A 21,387-nucleotide genomic window follows, 5' to 3' on the forward strand; every position below is an offset into this window, starting at 1 on the left:
CCCTCACCCCCGCTAAGACCCACAGAGCCCCCCAAGTTCCCCACCCCCTTTTGGGGTCTGCAGAAAATAATCAGCGAAAAACGTAGGAGAAAAAGAGCGTGCAAAATTATGCTGAGTGCTTGGCTGGCTGCCACACAAAGTGAAAGAAAGGCAACGACAACGACGACGTCTTCACCGCCCCCTCGGGCCCCTCGAACCCCTCGGACCCCTTGGACCCCCTTTTTCGGGCCCCTTCTGGCCGCCCTGGACAGCCCTCTACCCTCTGGGCTCTCCTTTTCACAAGAGCAACATAAATACGAGAAAAAAGGCAGAGAAAGAGGAAAAATCAAGGAGGAACTTGGGGTGGTGCAGGGGCGTCGGGGAGGGGGGCTCTTTGCCGGCAGATACTTCGAGATTTCGCCCCCCCCCCCCAATGGTTTTCATGCATTTTATCAGTCGACGCTGACGATTTTCTTGGCGTTTTTATTTTTATTATTTTTTTCTCTCGCTCTCTGCTCGGTTTCGTTTATGATTTTTTTTCCTTTTGCTCTGGTGTTGGGTTTTTGTTTTTATTTGGGTTTCGTTTTGGGATCGGGCAAATGTATCTGTATCTGTATTTGTATCTTTATATGTGGCGCTGCTGCTGTTGTTCTGCTTGTTGTTGTTGTTGTTGGTGTTGCTGTTGTATCGCTTTTGTATCTTTTAGCGCTGTTTTGAGTTAAGCAATTGATGGATATGGTTTATTTATAACGCTTGGCGACCGAAACCGAACCGAACTGAACCGAACCTCATCATCCTCTCCATCGCATCGCCAACCTCATCATCGTCATCGGAATTCCGACGACGTCGAGCAGCTCGCACAATGAGTGCGGACGTGTATCTGAGTATCTGCAAGATACTCGTACTCGTACTCGTACTCACTCATTCGCTCGCTGGCTGCGTTCGATAAACGTAAGCGTAATAATATTTTATTGAAATTTGTTTTCTTGCCTGTACTCTTGCCTGGCTCTCTCCGTCCCCTCAACTCTCTCCGGGTATTTTCTTTTCGTTTCGGGTGCACGCGAAAGAAAATTTGATCTAAAAAATTTGAATTTTAGGTATTAGTAATGTTGCTTATAAGGCAACAAAGTTGTATTACTTAAGAACTGTTCTATATGATTTTTGTATTTTTACCTATTTTTTAATTTTGTAATATTGTAATTTTAATTTAAAAAATATTTTTTAAGTGAAACTGTTACATTTTATATTTCATGTCATACAACAAATAACAAAATAGAGTGTTAAAAATTTAAAAAATATTAATTATACTTAAATAACAAATTAATATAAAGGGACTGAGTACCCTTTGTGTTCAGTGCAAGGGGACTTTGGGGACTGAGGGGCCTTCATTTCTTTTGTCGCTGCTTGCTTTTTTGCGCTTCGCTATAAGTATCTGTTGGATAAATATGAGGTTAAAGCGCTGCCTGCTGCCTGCTGCCGTCTGTCTGCCTGTAGTTTCTTCACTTCAGTTCAGTTTTGTTGCATCTGTATCTGTATCTGTCCCTGTATCCGTATCTGCAGTATCTGTATCTGTACCTGCAGCTGTAGTAATACCCATGCCCGAACTCAAACGCGAACCCAAACCCGCACCCGTATCCGTATCTGCATCTGCATCGGTGTGCTTCCTTGGGTCTTTGGTCTGGAGTCGAGTGCAGCGCATTTTGATTGTTCGCCTGCTCTTTTGATGAAAACATAAATATCACAACGCCGCCGAGAGAAAAGAGCCCGAAAAAGAAGCCTCAAGACATCCAAGAAGTGGATGAGGATGAGCTACAACGCGATGATGACGATGATGGTTTCCACCATCGGAATTTCTATTTAGCTCTCTCGATTCCTGTTCTCGCATTTGGAATGAATGAAAATGTTTTTCCTCTTTCCCGCTCTCTTTTCTTTTTTTTTTTTTTTTGGTTTTGTGAGAGTTACAACTTCTGGGTTGTTCTGGGTGTTCTGTTTTTCGTGTTTTCCGAGTGCGGTAAATTGATACGGCAATGGTGGCTTAACACTGGGCGTATGACTTCTCTATTAATAAGCCAAATTAAAGCCACAGAAAATACCATTAGGCCTTGGGAGATTGCTGCAGGCAGGCTTAATAGTGTTAAATTAGGTTTTATTGAAGATTAAAATTGGTTTTGAAGTTTTGACAGAGAGATTTAATATTGAACAGAAGGAAAATTGGATTGTTTTGAAGATTTAATATTGAACTTTCAGTTTATGTGGGTTTAGAGTGTTTTGAAATTTTCGAATTACTAATATTATATTTTTATTCATTTATTTAGTATTTATTGAATGAAATTCATAGAGCTCTATAAAAACCATTCATTCCATTCACCGCAAATATGTCATTTAATAAAAAACAAACATCTCATTAAAATAAACTCTGCGATTATTTTCTCAACACTGCCTTGTTTTATTAATTCCATATTAGGCATTTAAAAACAAAGAAAAGAGGCTCTTCTGTTTTCAAATTAACTATTTCGCCTCGTAGAAGTGATTGAGCATGACTAAAAATAAATCAAATATCAGGGAGAAATCCCATAAATATTGAGAGAGTGAGAGGGTCGTACTTCCTCTTATTCATGCCCCCCCTTTTTATGACCTCTCCTCGAATAACTTAATAATTATTCATGCAGTTACCTGACGCAATTACAACAAAAGTGGATGCCACATGCCCACGCTTCAAAAGAGCAACAACAAGAGCGATAAATAAAAACAACAATCGACAACCAACAAACAAACAACAACAACAACCACGAGAAAAGTGCGTTGTACATAAACGAAATCGAAACGAAACGAATAATAATTGAGAGGAAGAAGGAACGACAATACTTTATATAGTTGAATGACTGAACGAACCCGTCAACCACACCAACAACGAAAAAATTAACACACAAAAAATACTTATGCGCAATAACAACAACAACAAAATCAACAACAACAACTGGCCCTCTTCGCCAACAAAATTACCTTAAAAACACCAAACAAGCTGAAAAAAAAATGAAAAACACAAGCCAACAAAAAATCTGAAAATAAAAATACATTAAACGAAATAAGATGAATACCAAACAAATAAAAAATTTATGCGTTGCACTTGGTCGGCGGGAGGGGGATGGGGATAGAGGGGTGCGACAGAGACAGAGTGAGGGATTGTATAAATGGAGGCGAGCGAGAAATTATGCCGCAATCAAGTACAACACAACAACAAACAGAGAGGAAAATTCCCCCAGAAAAGTGCGTGGCAATGGGAAAACCGAGGTTAGAGATGGTTACGTGATAATATTATTCTAAATAAAGCAAAGAATAATAAAGCTCCCAAGTTGTTTACAGTGTAAAATGTTAATCAAAAAAGTTTATTTTGTATACCCAATCTAAACGGTTTTGGAACAAAGGTCTCTTAAGGCTAAATTGTTTTTTTTAAGCGTTTTTTCTGAGATATAAAAATATAAAATGTTTTAAGGTACTGATCCTAGATATTTGATTGGAAAATGGTTTTTAAGAACTTTACAATTGTAAGACAAATCTTACTCCATTATCAAAGGAGCATAAAATAATTTGCTGCCTTTCCAAATAATATGGTGAGTGATTTTTCTTTTTCATCTAATGGAGTTAATCCAAACAAACCCTTAACTTCCCACCTTCGAAAATCACTGGCGTCATAGAATAATCCACTCACGCAGTCATCGCCCAAATAGATCAGACAATTTGTGCTCATATCAGAGCAGAGAGTACACATAGTAGAGCAGATCACCTCCAAAACGCACACAAGCAGAAGGCAGATGACGATGGTGTTCATCTCCCATCGCGATCATGATGATCATGATCAGCGGTCAATGATAATTCCATTTTGTTTTGTTTTTGCGTTTGCATGCGACGCTGAATCGGAATCGGAATCTGAATCCGAGTCTGAGTGACTACCCAACTGTTTGCCTACGAACTGATGTATCTGTATCTGAGTATTTTTCTGGGTATCCGTGTATCTTTGTATCTGTGCCTCGGCTGGGGCAAAACAAGCTGCTGCTGTTGCAGTGGAAGATGCTCGAATGCAATCGGCTGTCTGCTTACATTCCATAGATACACAAAAATAAAATGCGGCTACAATAAATTATAAAAACCGAGAAGAGAAGACGAGCGAACGGAAAACGGGACCAATGCAGCTGGGTTAGGTAAAAATCAGTCCGCCGTCCACCCCTTTCCCTATTTTCCAGTTCGGTTGAAGTGAAGTGAAGTTCTCCCCTAGCCCACAAAAAGCATTATCTTTCATCATAACAAACGAGATAGCACTTAGGTTGGGCAATTACCAATAGGCGGCAACACCTCGACGCGACTTCACTTTGGCGTCTAATTGCTTAACAAAAGCTTCAATTAAACACTTCAAAGAGCTTATTACAAACCAATAAACCGCACCACTCACCAAAGGGAAGCCCTGAGTGAAAGAATCCGCAGCTCCTCAGGCGGAACGACTGTGAATGTCAAGGATATGGCACAGCTACAGCTACAGATATAGATAGAGATATACAGATATACAGGCACAAACACAGACCCATTTCACAGATACACCCGCGGAACAAAGAGAGCACGCTCCACTCCATTCAAGTCCACTCCATCGATGTTCTGGATGGCCTGGAATATCGCTTTACACACATGATATAAGTGTCATGACTGCGTGGCCCGATAATTGTCTGTTTTGTCTGCCGTTTGTTGACTGCCATTCAGTCCCTCTCTGCCCTAAGTCCTCTTCCTCTGCTCCTGCGGCTCCTGCTTATCCTGCCCATCCTACTCATGTCGGTGACGGTGACGCAGTTGTGCCTACTCGAGGCTTCTGTTGTTCACCGGTTGACAAAAGGCCTCGGAGCCTCTTTAGATGCCTACGACGAACCGATGCCCCTGTGCGGTTCGGTTTTAGTGGTGACTGATCCTATCTACACTCGGAAAAATAGCCCTTATTAGTTGAGTAATTAGATTATAATTAACTTATTTGTATCATTTTGTGAGTTCCATAGATCATATATTTTTTCATTTATTTCTTTGAAATATATTTTAATAAAATAAAATAATAATTCGTAATGAAATATTTTCAGTTATACGTTTTATAGATTATACAAAAATATTATTTATGAAATTAAAAATTTTATTTCGAGTGACAAAACTTGTATCGGTAAATTGTTTCTTAGGTATACATTTTCGATTCCAGGAATATTTTTCCTCCTAGTGCACTTTTATTTTTATCTTTGGTGGAGGCTTTACTACTTTCTACCCATCGTTCAGTTCTTTCTTTCTTTCCTTCTGCTTCCTTTTTGATCGCTCCTGGGTAGCGTTTTATTGGACTCTTAGCGGTTCCTAATGTGCATCCTGTTGCGCTCTACCCAGCGATATAAACAGGGTGTCTTATCGGGGGAACATCCTTGTTTGACTACCTGAAGAACTTCCGGCTTAGAGGCAGTCCCATTCGGCATTATACATCTCTCTTTCCCTGACTCATTTGCATGATGATGGGAAGTCGAGGGGTAGATCATGACAGCGAAACGGAATCTCTTTCAAGTCAAAGCTCAAACTCGAAATTATTTGAACAACAATCATCATAATCACAATAATAACTTCCCTGCGTCGCACATGTTTGCTCGATTGTAAGGGTTAAATGTCCTCGGTGAGGTGTGGGCTGTGCACACCCCTTGGACCCCTTCCCTTCCACCCCTTTCGAGCATCTTTCGCCAGCAGCCCCTGGTTATGCTTTCGGTGTTGGGGTTACTTCGGGGTTCATAATGCCTGCCTTCTTTGAACTCTTTTTGCGTCATCGTCTGTGATTAAATGTACCAAAAAAAGCACGAGGATATATGTGTGCAAGCGTATATAAGCACATCGGTATATACTTATATGTATACCTAGAAATTCATGTATTTTTATTTGAGCTTTTACTTTTCATCAGTTCTGCTTGTTTTGTTGTCGAAGAAATCCTTTTCTCTTTTTTTCGCTTCCTTTTTATGGTGCGTATACAAAATACGAACCTTTTTTTTTGCAAAAGGTTGGGGATGGGGTGTCCCCGAACACACGCCAAATGTAACCTCAAAGGGTTAAACACGCAAAACGCAAAAGCTAAAAAAAAATGTGAAAAAAATAAATACAAAATAGAAGGGCCAAAAAAATATGAAAAGCAATAAGCAACCTTGTTGGACGGGAAAGGGGAATTAGTATTCAAGAGACGGAGAGTTACCCGATTTCAACCTATAACATATGCAAGGAGTGAGCCTTGAGGAAATACCCTCTAAAAAGGGGAAGCTGACTTTAACAAGGAAGGATGAGCTATTAAAAGGAATTAACAAATTAACTTAGACTAAAAGTTTTCTTTCCAGATGGGCACATTACAAAGAGCAGTGTGATTATATTTGGTAAACCATTTATTTGTATACTTTAATTGATTACAATTCTCTTTTCCTTCTTTTAGTTATAATACAAAAATATCATTTTTAAATAACATTTAATTCATTTATGTGTATCGGATACTTCCACATAAAAATTCTGAACAGTAGCCCAAAAAAATCAGCTACTTACCTTTTCAACCTCCATCTCAACGTAATAAATTATTCATCTATCAAACAATTTGTATAGATCCCGATCCTGCATCCGTCTTACTTAAGCCAATTCAAAGCAACTTCATGCCCTGCTCAAAGCTCAATTCATAACCAATTCTGTCTAAACAAACATTTAGATTGGAATCTTTCGAGGAATTCCCTAACCAAAGGGGTGTTTGTCTTTCCCATTGTTCCGCTTCTCTCTACACGGCTACGCGGTGAGATCGCTTCATTATCATTGAAATCGTTGGCATTATCAGATAATTAGATGGAACAATTGTCTCATTTATCTACACCAAATAACGTGTTGTATGTCAGGGTCTTACCTAACCGAAAGACCCGAGAAAACCTCCCTCCCTCCCAGCAACCCTCGTTCTGGGTTCTTGTGTTGGGTTTTCAGTAAATTTGTTTGCTAATAGAATTTGAAAAGAACATTTGCCACGGAGTATGTGTCGCGGGGCGGTGAGGTTGCCCGAGTATTACGCAATTCCTTTTGTCAGGGTCTCGTTTTCGGTAACCGTCTTCTTCTTCATCTCGTTCCCAGTCTCATGTAGATTTCTCCGTATTGACTTGAGATTATCGCACGCCGGGGTTAAAAACTTCCAATTTAAATTCAATTTCCGTGCAAAATGGTCAAAAGTCTGAGCGACAAGAGGTAGAGAGCCAAGTAAATACAATGCACAAATAAAAAACCCACCACTTAAGGGTTTGCCGACTGAATCCGGAATGCCGAGTCCTGAATCCTGAAAGCTGAATGCCAGCCGGATATCAAAGCGCAGACGGAGAGAGATAAACAAGGAAGCCAAACAGGATGCATGACCATGCAGGCGAAGTCACTTCATTATCGAGATTATCGGCGCAACTTCCAACCCTGCCAAGGCATCAATCCCTCAGACTCTTCATCTACATGGAGGCACGGTAAGAAAAATTTTATTAAAATGGACCTTGAACTTCAAATTGTCAGGTTAAGATTCCTTTCAATGTGGATTGAATGCTCTTACATGAAAATTGTTAAATCGATAACCAACTGTTTACAATTGCTTCTTTTGTACAGCTGGCCTCACATAAATGGTTAGTGTGACCATGAAATTGAAAATTAAGTATAATTTAGCTCATTTATTGAAAACTTTTAATTTCAGAATCACTCTATTAGGTAATTAACTTTGAGGACGACATGAAATATATGAAAATAAGAAGACCCATTTGAAAGTAATGAATATTTTTCCCTCTGTGCACATCCTCATCACTCTTCCCAAAGCCCATCCACTTTATCGTCGTGGTCCACATCCTTGTGTGCATACGTTCGCGCGTCAGCACAAATGTCAAACCACTCACTGAGCCCTGTGGTGGTGATACGGTGGTGGTGGTGGCGATGGTGGTGCGGATGATTTTCGAATGGCGGGGTTGGTTTCCCGCTTCGCCACCCGTTCAGCTCCGTTTCGGTTCTGGCTTTGCTGAGCGCCTGTCCACGGGTATCCTTGAGCCCTGCTCTTTGCGAGTCGAGCCCCCAGGACAGGCTAATAAAATTTGCCAGCCAAATCCGCAACAAACCCCGAGAAATCGCTGCTTAGAAAAGGGAGCTCGAGGCGATTTGGTGAACGATGCGATTTGCGCCGACTGCCGGCAGCCTAAGCAAATTAAAAGTGTTGAAAGTCAGCAAGGGAAAATTGAAAGGCATAATGGAAGGAAATTGTTTCAAATTGTCGGCCGTCCTTGAGGAAATGTTATAGGGTGGAAGATACTCGAGTCCTTATGTTGTGCCAGTTGGAATCGGATTCAAATTGAAATTAGTCTTAATTGGCCAAAGGTTTGGGCAGCAGTTTGTTACAATTATGTTTGATGGAGTTTGATTAGCACTGAGGTTGAAATCATTTACTTTTAATTTACTTGACATTTTTACAGTACAAGAAAATATTTAATTTTCAGCCAGATTTTAGTTGTTAAAAGACTGAATGTGATAATCTAATCAATTAAGAAGTATATATGATTAGTTATTGAATACTTTTCGTTTAAACTAAAGAAGTATTTATAAAATTTGTTAGGTATTTAATCGAATGAAATTGTTTGTAAAATCGAAACCCCTTTAAAGATTAGATTTCTCCCTTAATCGGTAAATAACCTCCCCCAATTATCAATTTTCGGTGAGATATTATATCATTGATTTACCAAATCGATTTCACACTCGAAAGTATCTCGGATCTCAGGTAACTCAACCAAGTACTGTCGTCATTCAGAAATGGGAAATGCTCATAAAAGTTAATTAAATGCAAGGCAAAGCAAACAACAATCAGGGGTAAGAGTTTCAGTGAGGAAGAGGAAGTGGAAATGGAAAAGGAAAAGAGAACAGCATAACAAAAGCGACAACAACGATGGCAAATCAATGGGCTAAGTGAAGGCAACGTAGCTAATCGATTCATTTGGAATTCAATACACAAACACGTTGGACAAAGACGGAAAACCAGGGGCAGAGACGGGGCGAGTTGGAAAATCAATATGGAAAAGCATAAATGGCAACACGCTGGCCAAGTGTCAAATAGAGGTATGAGCTAGCACCCACCCCGCCCAGTTACTCCCCCGACTTTGTGTGCTGAAAATGCAATTGCAATGGAAACCGAAAAAGCCGTCAACCACCAGCACCCCACATACTGACGGTCGCTGCAAAATGTTGACAGACAGTCAGGCAGGGCGTTCGGATCGAGTAGATATATACAGCAGGGGTCAAGATAGTAGTTCTGGCCTATTACAAAATATTTATAGAATTTTCTATAAGTAAGAATCAATTAAAAACACCTCTTAACGAGGTAAAAAACTAGTGACGACCGCACCTTCAACATACAAAAGTTCTGATATCAACATTTGTGACGAAAAATTATTACACTCGTCATTAAATAGACTTTCTAATATTTTCTCATTCGGCCCGCCCTAGCAAGCTATTCCAGCCTTTTCCCCTTCACAGGTATTTTCTATTGCAGCGTGACGAATGAGAAAAGATTAGAAAGTCTATTTAATGACGAGTGTAATAATTTTTCGTCACAAATGTTGATATCAGAACTTTTGTATGTTGAAGGTGCGGTCGTCACTAGTTTTTTACCTCGTTAAGAGGTGTTTTTAATTGATATCAGAAGTTTTTGTTTGTTTACATTTGCTCTCATAGGAGCTAATATATACATTTAAATTTAATTGGTCAATCATAATTTTTAAACTATTATATTTTAACCAATTAAGTTAAAAGGCGTTGAAGTATTTCAAAATACCTTTTAAACGAGGTATAGCACATGTCTTTACCTTTAGTAGTGTAGAACTTACAAACTAACGAAATTTAGCTATTTTTAGCTTTTTCCCACTAAAGTAGCGGCTTTTTCCCAAAGTCGTAGAACAAAAGATTCCTATATGGAACTCTTTAGTGCAAATTTACTGATTCCATGACCCTAAAATACAGTTCGGATACCCTCACCCAAATTCAATACTCAGGGAGCGTTAGTTGTTCGAGCTGGCAAAAGTGGCTATTTTCGTATAAAAATAACTTTTAAACGTGACTTTTTACAGTAATGTGTTATATACCAAAATTTAAGGAATCTCAAGGGCTATACAGTTTAAAGTTGTAAGGAAAATCGTTAGAGCCGTTTTTGATAAAAATAAAAAAAAGCTAAAAAAAAAGTTTTCAAAAATTGTCTTTTGTGCATATTTTTTTAACTATTACATTTACACAAATTGCATATAGAAGGCGTTTATAGCATTTAAAAATACCTTTCAAACGAGATGCAGCACAAGTCTGTAGCTTTAGTAGTATAGAAGTTACGGCTTTCCGAATTTTAGCTATTTATAGCTGTTTTCCCGCTAAACTAGCGAGTTTTTCCAAAAGTGGTAGAACAAAAGTTTTTTATATCGATGTCATGAACGTCATATCAAATTTTCAAAACTTAAAAAACATGTTTTGGACAAACTGACAAACTGACAAACTGACAAACTGACAAACTGACAAACTGACATACTGACAAACTGACAAACTGACAAACAGAATTAAATTTTCATTTTGGGAAGACGAAGAAAATCTTATTTTGGCTATAACTTTTGAACGGACAAACTGACAAACTGACAAACTGACATACTGACAAACTGACAAACTGACAAACTGACAAACAGAATTAAATTTTCATTTTGGGAAGACGAAGAAAATCTTATTTTGGCTATAACTTTTGAACGGAGCGTCGGATTTTGACAAATGACCCCTCATTCGACGGGTATTTTCAAAAGGAATACAACTAAAACATTTCGAGGGGGCATTTATCCCCACCGGCCCCAACAGCTCCAAATTTCGAAATTTTCACTTTTTCACTTTCACCGCTCTCTCTCCTAAGCCAATTTATTTTCTTAGAGTCTTGGTATGCAATCCTGTTAGTTTTCGCAATACCTTTCGATAGGTGTATCATTCATTATGATCGGACCATCACAGTAGATTTTCATTTCTTCGTGTATATATAGTAGTCGCCTTCGCACACTCTCCTGGTGCGCTTCGTCACTACATGGACTGCCGTCCATAGTGATTATATTTGTATTATATTAATTATATAATAAAAATTAGTATAATAATTAGGATAATTATTAAAAACATTTCGTGACAATGTACAGGTTCTTTGATAGGGTGTTTTAAAATAAGTATACAAATTTTCCATGTCTTGGTTTAAATTTTATAAATCCCACTAATATCTCAAAACTATTGTATTATATTGAGATTTATTTCTTTTATATTTCGATTTGTTAAGCAACGACCAATAACTACTATAATTCCTTCCTGATCTGTTACATCCACTCGTAAAATGGTACAATACCTTCTGGTTATAAGTCCGCTTCCCGTTCTGCCCTCCGCCACCGGCACCCACTCGCTCTGTCGGTCTGCCATTTTCAATTTATTGTTATTATTAATTTTGATGCCGAAAAAGGGATGCCATGCCAGGGCCAGACCAAAGGCAAGAAAAAATCGAGCGAGGGCCATGGGTCGGGAGGTCGGGGTAGAATCGACTGGCAGTCGACGAGTTTATTTGTGTGAAATTCAAATGTAAATACTTGAGGGTGCTTAAGGGTGTCTTTAGGGGTTTAATGCTCGACTGCTACGCAATTTTTCTCTCTTCGCTCTCCGCTGGTGTGTTTTTCGGTTTTGGTTTAGGTTTCGGTTTTCTGGGATTTGCCTTCCGTTTGCGAAACGATTCGGTGGTTGGGCTTCCATTGTGACATGCTGCACTCCCAGTCAATGCGAACTCAATAGATGCCCAAGTGCATGTGATGTGGAGAAAGTGCGCATTTGTGTTCTCGAAAGGCATCAAAGGGTTGGGAAAGTTTCATGGAATTTGTCTCGAAAGGGAAATGCAGCTGGGAAGGAGGTTACCCTAAAGGAACTGATAGGGTTTGAATTTAAGTGATTGTCGGTTTTAAGGTTGTGTATAATATGTCAATATCCATTATTACATGGTGCTTTTAAAGTCAAATGATTTTAGGAGACAAAAACCTAGTAATTTATACAGGATAAATATCACCACATATATTTATTGATTAGGCATACATTTTTGTAACAAATGCTTGTCTTACAAAAGATTTCTTTCCAGTTTTTATTTTATTTATCTTGTTATTTTACTTATCTTGTTTGAATTTGTATACCTACTATTTGTAAAATTTTTTAAGTTTAATTTGTATACAATATAATAGTGTTAAATAAATATAAATATATTTTTAAAAACTCTTTTATATTGAAACGGTAGATCTCCCTTTATAATGCAGTTTATAATTAAGCAACTAATTAAGAATTCCATGTGAAGACGACATATTTAGCTCTTTTAGTGAAACTCTAGAGGGTAATTCCCTGCCGAATAACCAAGTGGAAACCTCACCTCCGCCCCACAAACATCCTTTTGTTTCTTGACAATTTCGTTGGCAAAGACGATGACGACAACAAAAGCCACCGTCAAAGATTAGTCATACGCAGTTGTTCTCGGGAGTGGGTGACTTTGAGGGAGGGATTCGGAGTGGGGGAGTCGAGATGACGAGGACAACGACTGCGGGACGCCAGGCGACATTCATTTCAATTGACACGTGCACAATCTGCCCGTTCCCGTCACCCGAAGACAGCGGAAAAATGTTCGAGAATCGGGCGAGGCAAATGCGAGAAGTTGGGATTACTGGCGGAGAAAAAAGCGGAGATGGAGCCTCATGAATATGAAAATGTCTGACAGGAGCTAAGTAGATGTCTCCTCGCACCTTGACAGGAGCTGAAGATCCGGGAGGACGTTTGGCTGGCATCACCATTAGCTCAATCTCACTTCTAGAACTTTTTGCCTCAGCTTTTGTTTATAAACATTTTTATACTGAGAAAAAATCATTATTTTCCATTATATAAACATCTTTTAGACAGTTGTTACTGATATTCCCTGCAAGAGAATTTTTAGTGGTTTCTGAAGGCTTATTTTTTCGAATAATTATTATTATTTACTAAAAAAAATCGAAAATTTAAAAAAAAAATGTTTTAAAATAGTTTTTTAATTTTAATTTAATTTTAAATGATTTTGATTACTCAAAGAATAAATAATCCGATATTTGAGATGCTCTTGTACAGCTGTTGCTATTATGATTTCTTCCCTGTGCACACTCATTTGACATTTTTGTCACCCAAACAAAACAGCGGGTGGTGGCACCTTCCTCCCCGCAAAACGGAACGATCTCTTGGCAGCATTAAAAAATTATATGCCAAATCGAAATTGCATGTTTAACATAAACAGCGACAAAACTAAACGAGCCAAGGAACAACAGCTGGAGTTTAGGGGTATTTCTAATGCCTTTTTCGCCGATCGCCCGCTGGGCCGTTTGGCAATCTGCTCTTTTGATTTGAACTCGATTCTAGTTCTCTGGGAGTTGAGCTTGAGTTTTTAACCCTTAAGTGCTATGACATTTATTGCCATTTATGAGGCTCGTTTTGGGGGTTACGCACATGAGCCGGCGGCATTGTTGTTTCGGCATCGTTATTTATGGATATATGTATTTAATAAACTCCATGGAACGACAGAGAATTGAAAATTTGTTCATTTGCCATGGTAAATTATATGGTTGAAGAGCTGCGTGGCAGTGAGGGAAGATGTAAGGGGCTGTATGGGAGATTACTGGAACATATTATACGGGGTAGGTATTAAAATAAACAAAACTCGGATTAATAAACAGCAGATTAAAAGTTATGAAACATTATACCGGTTTTAATATTCAGTACAAATACATATGTCCAAATCAACTCGCAGGGTGTGGCAGAAAAATACTTTTCAGTCGATTTAGAATTTAGTGAGCTGTTTTAGTTATTCACTAATGTATCTGTAACTTTAATAAAAAATATTCTTCACCCTATCACTTTCTAGCTAAAATAAATGACTAATAAATTGTGTCATTGCTCTCAGTCACTTGCCCAATGTATTGGTATTTAATCAAGGCAATTAATTAACATAATCACATTAATTGCCACCAACAGAGGGCAATGCTGTCTCCACTCTCCTTGAAATGATTACCTCACTTTGCGGGGTATATTAGGCTCTACAATTTATATCCATAAAATGGAGTATATTTTTTTTTAATATTGTATACAGCACATTTAATTTATATTACCAAGGGTGTCTTTATGCCGCTACCTCTACACCTTTTAGCGATCCCTTTTGTTTTTCAATGGCCTCTGTCTCTGGCACTTGGGAACCCCTCACTGCTCCTCAACTGTTTTGTTTATGATTTTGTGCCGTCATTGGATTTTTAATTTGCCTTCCATCCAAGTATTGCCCCGCCCCTCTGCCAAGTGCAGTTAATTCCGCAATTGCAGTTGTGGGTGACTTGTTGTCGTCATCGTTGTGGGTTGTTTGTCCCCAGAGCCCCCTCCTTCTTTTTCTTTGCTTTATGTGTTTTCCTCGCTGGCGATTTGCATAATTTGTTCTATAATTTATGGCATGCGAAAGCCTTTTCTCCGCATTACTATTATTATTGTTCTTTCGCTGTCACTTAGCCAGCGTCTCAGAGCCTGGGTTTCGAGGCTCCCTGATTGAGATGGCTTAATTAACTAAACGATGCGCCTGGAATTTAATTGGAAACGCTCAGCAAAGGCGGAAGCATTTTCCAGAGTTTAGTTTGGGCTTTGCCCTGGAACTTTCCATTCGTGGATCACATTCCGGCGAAGAAGCTTCGCCCACAAATGATCTGCTAATGCCAGATGGCTTTAATTTATTTTGTAAATTATTTCCCATATCAAAAGCAATGAAAATACATTTTCCCCCCGCCGGCCGTGGAAATACTTTTTGTTCATAAACAAATTGTTTTGAAAATACATAACTTGTGGTGTAGATCTAGGCAACAGTTCTTGAATTGTGATGGAAATCGATGTGAAAATAGAGAAAAACAAGAAAGGAAGCTAGCTTCGGCCAACCGAAGCTTATATACCCTTGCAGATCATTCCTATTAATTAACAAATCGCAAAAATGTTCAATTTTCTAATATTTCTCATTAATTTTCCGATCGTTCCTATGGCAGCTATATGATATAGTAGTCCGATTTTGATCAAATTAAAATTGAAATTCGGAAATATTTAAAAAGAGTCGTATCCTAGAGTAGAAGATAATACAATAAAAACCAAAGAAGCTAGAATTTATTTCCTATTACTTTTCCATTAATTTTCCGATCGTTCCTATGGCAGCTATATGATATAGTAGTCCGATTTTTTAAAAAATTTATTCGAAATTTAGAAATATTTAAAAAATAACATCCCCAAAAGTAGAAGGTAATATTTCAAAAAACACCGAAGCTAGAATTTTTTAAAGTTTTTTTTTTCCGATTGTTCCTATGGGAGCTATAAGATATAGTTGTCCGATCCGGTCGGCTCCGACATATATACTACCTGCAATAGAAAGAAGACTTTTGCGAAAGTTTTGTCCCGATAGCTCAAAAACTGAGAGACTAGTTTGCGTAGAAACAGACAGACGGACAGACGGACAGACGGACAGACGGACAGACGGACGGACAGACGGACAGACGGACAGACGGACAGACGGACAGACGGACAGACGGACAGACGGACATGGCTAGATCGACTCGTCTTGTGATGCTGATCAAGAATATATATACTTTATGGGGTCGGAAACGTCTCCTTCACTGCGTTGCAAACTTCTGACTGAAATCATAATACCCTCTGCAAGGGTATAATGAGCAAAGAATTAGGATAAGATGCCCTAAGTGAACCAAAAGCAATAAATAAAGTTTTTGCCTTGGTTTATAATTATAATCATCTTACGCATGCGGAAGATCTGGGGAAAATACTACCTAAACTTGGTGCAATTGCGTAGGGTGTAAAGCAACCCATTAAAATAAAGAATATATGGCCAAAGACATTGGAATTTTTCGGGGAATTTAGTAATTATAGTGGAGAAAAATAAACAAATTATTTGCTATAAAATAGATTCATCAGGATATCTTTAAAAATCTGTAGCATACTTCTTCAGAGATCTCCTTTTTAAAAGTTTCTTGTATTTATATTTTTAAAATAAGTACAAAATAAATCCAATTTTAAGAACAAAATAAAAATAATCTTAGAAAATACCTTACTGATATTCGAATAATAAATTAATATATTGTAGGGAAGATCCCGAAGAAAATGTTCAGAAACCTCTCTGAAATTTATGCAAGCTTGATTAAATTTTTTGGAAGCTGGCCTCAACCAATTCAAAAACCCAGAAATTAGACGTAATTATGGTTAAGGAAACTCTCCTTCGGCTGCCGTGTAAAAATAAAAGACAAAAGTTTGAAAAGTTTTCTTGCCTTCCCGGGGGTTGTTTTGACCCCACTTCTTTGGAACCCTCTGCACTTCCTTCTGCCACCTCATTATCTTTAACTTTGAACTTTTCCATTTCTCTCAATAAGGAAAATTCCGCTTTCCTCGTGCCCGCTCTCAATTTTTCTCCGTTTTAATTGCGCTGGCCGAGCTAGCGCCAAACGATTCTCGGAACAATTTTCCATTTTGCTGCCGCTTTGGTCTTTTGCTTTTTAATTGAGTACACACAACCGAAAGAGGCAGATACGAACAAAAAACAACTAAAATTAAATTATGTGCAAAGAGGACAGAAATCTTTTTCGGTGCCTTTTCATTTTCGGGATGGAAGTCAGCGAAACCATTATAAAATTATTTATTAAATATTGTGAAATCACTCAATGCATATGGGCCCATTTCGAACCTTGAAGTGTCGCTGTATCTATTGCTTTATAGGAAATCGTAGATGTAGTATCTGGGTTTTATACACGCGAAAAAATAAATCGTATTTATGGTAAATTATTAAATTGTTTAGTAGTAAGATGTAAAATTATATCCCTCTATCCGAGCAAAGTACAGAGAATGCTTTTAAGTTTTCGATTCCTTTCATTTATTATTTGAAAACTTGATAATATATATATTTTTCTTGCTGTGCATCTGTATCTGCTTTTGGGCAACAGGGCAACGCTTGGATTCTAATTGTCGAAGTCGTCATTTGTCGTTGCTTTTTCATTGGCGTCATCCATAGCTGTCGTCGGGGTGTGAGATTTAAGTCAGTTTATCGACAGCATCGTCGCCGATTTTGGTTTGCGTATTGTCGCCTATACGGCCCCTCCGTATGCCTCACATACATATCTCCCCCCCAAGGCCCCCCCATCGATCATCATCCTATGCCTTTGTTTGTGCGGCTCGCGTATTTCTTCAATAAATTTTCAGTTTATTCGGTTTATTTATTTACTTATATTTGCTATTGCTCTTTAGCTCGCATCCACCGCCCCACTTCAGTTCACAATTCCCTTTCCATTTTGGCTTTTACGCTTTGTTTTCTCGCAGCCTTATGATTATTTTTCTCAGTTTCCACCTCCGAAGCCCCAGTCCCTCACAATCTTCGCCTTCATCGTCTCCGTCGTTCGCGTAATTGAATTTCAACTTGTTTGCATTGTCGACGATGATGATAATTCGTCGGGGTATTTTGCGTATTGAGATCAGGGCCTCATCAATTAGTAAATTAATTTTATGCTCGGCGCTTTATGGAAATAAAGTTTTGCAGCTGACCCGCGGGAAGTGGAAAATCAGAGGGATAAGAGCAGGAAGCCTGCTTAAGATTGGAAATGTTGTTTGTTTACTCAGTTAGAAAATCGCCGGGACTTCTCGAGATTCTCATCTCAATAGCCATTGATTTTCAATGATTTAATTACTAGCTAAAAAATGTGTTGCTTTATGGGAAAATAAATATAAAGCTCCTAACTTAAATAAGAACATTATATAAATCTTTTTTTATTAGGATAAATCACAAAATGTAAATGCTACACAACTTAACTATAAACAAATTTAAAAACCTTTTTCATTCAGCAGCTTTATTTAATAAATACCCTTTTAATGCCATAATACCTTTTTGCAATTTCAGGACAAAATATATACATTCCCATTTTTGCACTACTTTCCTTTACATTATTCCCATTTTGCGAAATGAAATGTCCGTTACTATTTCTGTTATTATTCGATTTATTTGGCACACCATTTGACGTAGCAAAATTTCAATTATAATCAGCTTTGGTTCTGTTTAAAAATGGCATACATTTACCATCCGCCCGCTTCCACTTTTTACTCACTATTTATTTTCCACTTTCCAAACCTACCAAAAGTTGCAATTATCATATTTGACTTTTCCGCATAAATTCTGGGAATTATCTCACCGCAACTATTTTTATTTATTTTAATTATTATTATAGTTATTTTAGCTATTGTATTCGCTTGCCATATTTTTTGTGTTCCATTAAAAATTACAGAGCCCAAACGGAATGTTTGTGCCATTGATTCGTATTTGCGGTTGGCAAACCGAAGCGAAATGTGCAACAAATTATTTCTGATATTATAATTTATTTATAGAGAAAAAGCTGCAAATACGAAAAAGTCATGGGCAAAATATGAAATGTGACAATTCAATCACAAATCGAGATACGCGCTCTCCCACTTTTAATTTTTCTCTTTTTGGCCTGGGTGTTTGCCCGTTAAAATGCAATCTTCATTATTTAATTTGTTTGAATTTTTGCTGGCAATAAATATTCATTTCCACCAGCAGAGGGTGGACACCGTGGAAATGGCGAAATTGTATGCAAATGCGATTAAATGTTTTCGTTTGAATTTTGTGTGGGCTTCGATTTGATTGCTGCCAAGGGAAGTGTCATGGAAAAAGTGTTCTACGTGGCGGATACTTGATGGGAGGAACGAAATACTGCTACAAAGATGATTTAATATGCCAAACAATTGAGCTTCCCCTTATGCGAATGATTAATCATCAGCTCTCGAAAATATGAAACACACAGGCATAAACTTTAAGGCTTTCCGCTTGGGCCTCTTGAATATTTAAATACATTACAATTCCTCCGGTGATTTCTGGCTATTTTAATCTGCTGCTAAGTCCTGCTCTTTGTCCGGTCAATGTGTAAATCAATAATAAATTCAAAACTTATTAGAACAAACAAGGATTCATTAGGCGCAATCCGTTCGTCCGTTGTTATTTATATCGATATAACAAGGTAATAACTGCACACTTAAGTATGCAAATAGCCCGGCCCACACCTCCGCACTTGTGTGCGTCTGTGTTTGCACATGCAAATGTTATCATTTGTGATTAGTTACAGTCCTGAAATGCTAATGCCCCTTGACAAGCAGCAGCAGCAGAAGCAGCAGCAACCGCAAGACAACTCACTTTCGGGTTAACTGGAATGCCAGTTCGTGTGGCTGTGCCTTTGATCCTTATGAATAGTCAGCCAGCCGGAGGATAGGCCGAATTTCCCCGGGCTGGCATTATGCTCTGCCCTGAATTATTTACACAAATCCAACTGCAATCGTTTGTCAATTTGCCAATTGACAGTGAACATAATTGATGGTGAATAAGGGCGAACAAAATAGGTGAAGAAGGTGGCTTTGCTTTATTTATGGAGTCGTATGATTTGCATTTGTAGGTAAATATGATCTTTTTCTTTCATATTTAACATTTATTTTTTTATAAATATAACTAATAAATATTTTTTATAGATATTAAAATTTGTTTCTTTAATAAATACTTACTTTCCTCCCTTGAGGGCATCCTGCAACTGCTTCAAGCAACGATCTATCTTTCTTTCCCTCACTTGAGAACCATATTTGGAAGACGAATATGGATCGAAAAGGAACGGAAAGTAAGGATGTGTGTCCAATGTTAGCAAGGAAGTGCTAGAACTAGAACCCTCGTTTGAGACCTCCTCCTTGACATTCTCCTCCTTTGATTCCTCTGCTTTTTCACTCATTTCGACACCTGCCGAATTGCGTCACGCATACGCCACGTTGATTAACCACGATTATTCCGACCGAGACTATTTAACGACACTTCCAAACGCATCGAACTGTCTTTGGCAACTGCCGTCGACTTCTTTGTCTGACTTCCTCTGCAATTCTTTTTTGTTTTTAGTAGTGCCTCTAGTGCCTGGCAGCAGTTATTACAGTTGGCCAGCACATCTTAGCTATAGGTAGACTAATCACCACTGCCGTCAGCTGCAGACTTGCAGCTTGCATGGCACCCGATTGCCTTCACCACCCAATCTGAAGGCCACGCGGGCTCTTTGCATATTGCGTATACGTCATGTGCGGTCGGGATCGGGTTTCACTTCACGGTAATATATGGAAAATTCCTGGTAATGCAACGCGATCCCCAAACTGATTGCTTTAATGGTTTGTTGGTTCAGTTAGCCGCCGGATAATAACAACTACTGTCATCGGGTTTTAAAACTAGTTGAGTTTCAAGTACTTTGTATTTATTTGTGATCCTCATTGAGCAGGCTTAATTTTCTTACTGTAGGACAAAAATGTTCAGTCAAATGTTTACCGATTAACTTACTTTTAATTTGTATTACTTCCAAACAAAGTAATAAATATTTTTATGAAAACAAATTTTTTAAATCACATTTTCCCATAATGGTAAACAGGAAAAAAAATGAATTTTCTTACGATCCTAACAATAAATGATTAAAAGTTTAACTAAATTTAAGCAACTTATAGTCAAATTCGCAGAACTAAGTTGAAAAAATGTTTAAGAGAAATTGCTGTCGAGGTGTTCCTGGAAGACTAGTGAAGTAAATAATTAAAGGAAAAGTTAACAAGCCGTGTAAATTAATATTTCCTAAAATATTGTAAATATGCAGAACTTTCCTGTTCTGAGAAATATTTGAAAACTCATTACGTTAAATTTCAAGGAATTATGGTGCACAATTCCGGGAAGATTATTGCAGAAACACAATATTCACAAAGCTGAAAATATTACACTTCATGGAATATGCTGGATAATTCATGACCAAGGCATTAAATAGCTTTAATTTATTTATTATTTTCTGTAAAGTATTAAATTTTCATATTTTAAAAGTTATACATTTAAATTTAGTTCAAGAATTGTTTTTGTTTATTCCTCCTGCTCGCAGAATGGACAGAACCCAATAAGCAGCCTACATTTTTGTCTTTTCCCGCAAAGGACACTGAGGTAATGCCTCAAATATTTCCATCACTCGTTGTTACAGCTAGAAAAAGAAAAAATTTGGAAGTGAGAGGTGGAAAAAGTGACCTCATTTGGCAGAGAACCTCATTTCCTAGCCCCCCACCACCCGCTATTTTTTTTGTCTACCACAGTTAAGTGTCCTTTCGCATTTCGTTTGCTTAGTGTTCGTCCTGTTTTGTGGGCGGTTGATTTGCTCCTTGGCTCCTCCCACATCCTGTCGTTTTTGGCCTGCCTTTGTTTTGCTT

At 38.1% G+C, this 21,387-nt stretch overlaps 1 protein-coding gene across 1 annotated transcript; it reads right to left on the reverse strand.

Annotated features, from left to right (window-relative positions):
- Positions 1-947: 947 nt before the first annotated feature.
- LOC138912882 (uncharacterized) lies at positions 948-19,992 on the reverse strand. Its single transcript, XM_070214496.1, has 2 exons — positions 19,687-19,992; positions 948-1,056 (listed from the first exon to the last, which is right to left on the reverse strand). Exons 1-2 carry the CDS (start codon positions 19,902-19,904, stop codon positions 948-950), a joined length of 327 nt encoding a protein of 108 aa, XP_070070597.1. The 5' UTR covers positions 19,905-19,992.
- Between the last annotated feature and the right edge of the window lie 1,395 nt (positions 19,993-21,387).

Source organism: Drosophila takahashii, chromosome 3L (assembly GCF_030179915.1).
Source record: "Drosophila takahashii strain IR98-3 E-12201 chromosome 3L, DtakHiC1v2, whole genome shotgun sequence".
In the NCBI taxonomy this organism is placed as follows: domain Eukaryota; kingdom Metazoa; phylum Arthropoda; class Insecta; order Diptera; family Drosophilidae; genus Drosophila; species Drosophila takahashii.

Bases quoted from the DNA above. Each gene is read 5' to 3' on its own strand.
- LOC138912882 (XM_070214496.1), bottom strand. From the start codon at position 19,904: ATGAGTGAAAAAGCAGAGGAATCAAAGGAGGAGAATGTCAAGGAGGAG. The intron at 1,057-19,686 runs GTAAGTATTTAT...CAAATTTTTTAG, and splicing joins GATGCCCTCAAGGGAGGAAA to ATCAAATTTTCTTTCGCGTG.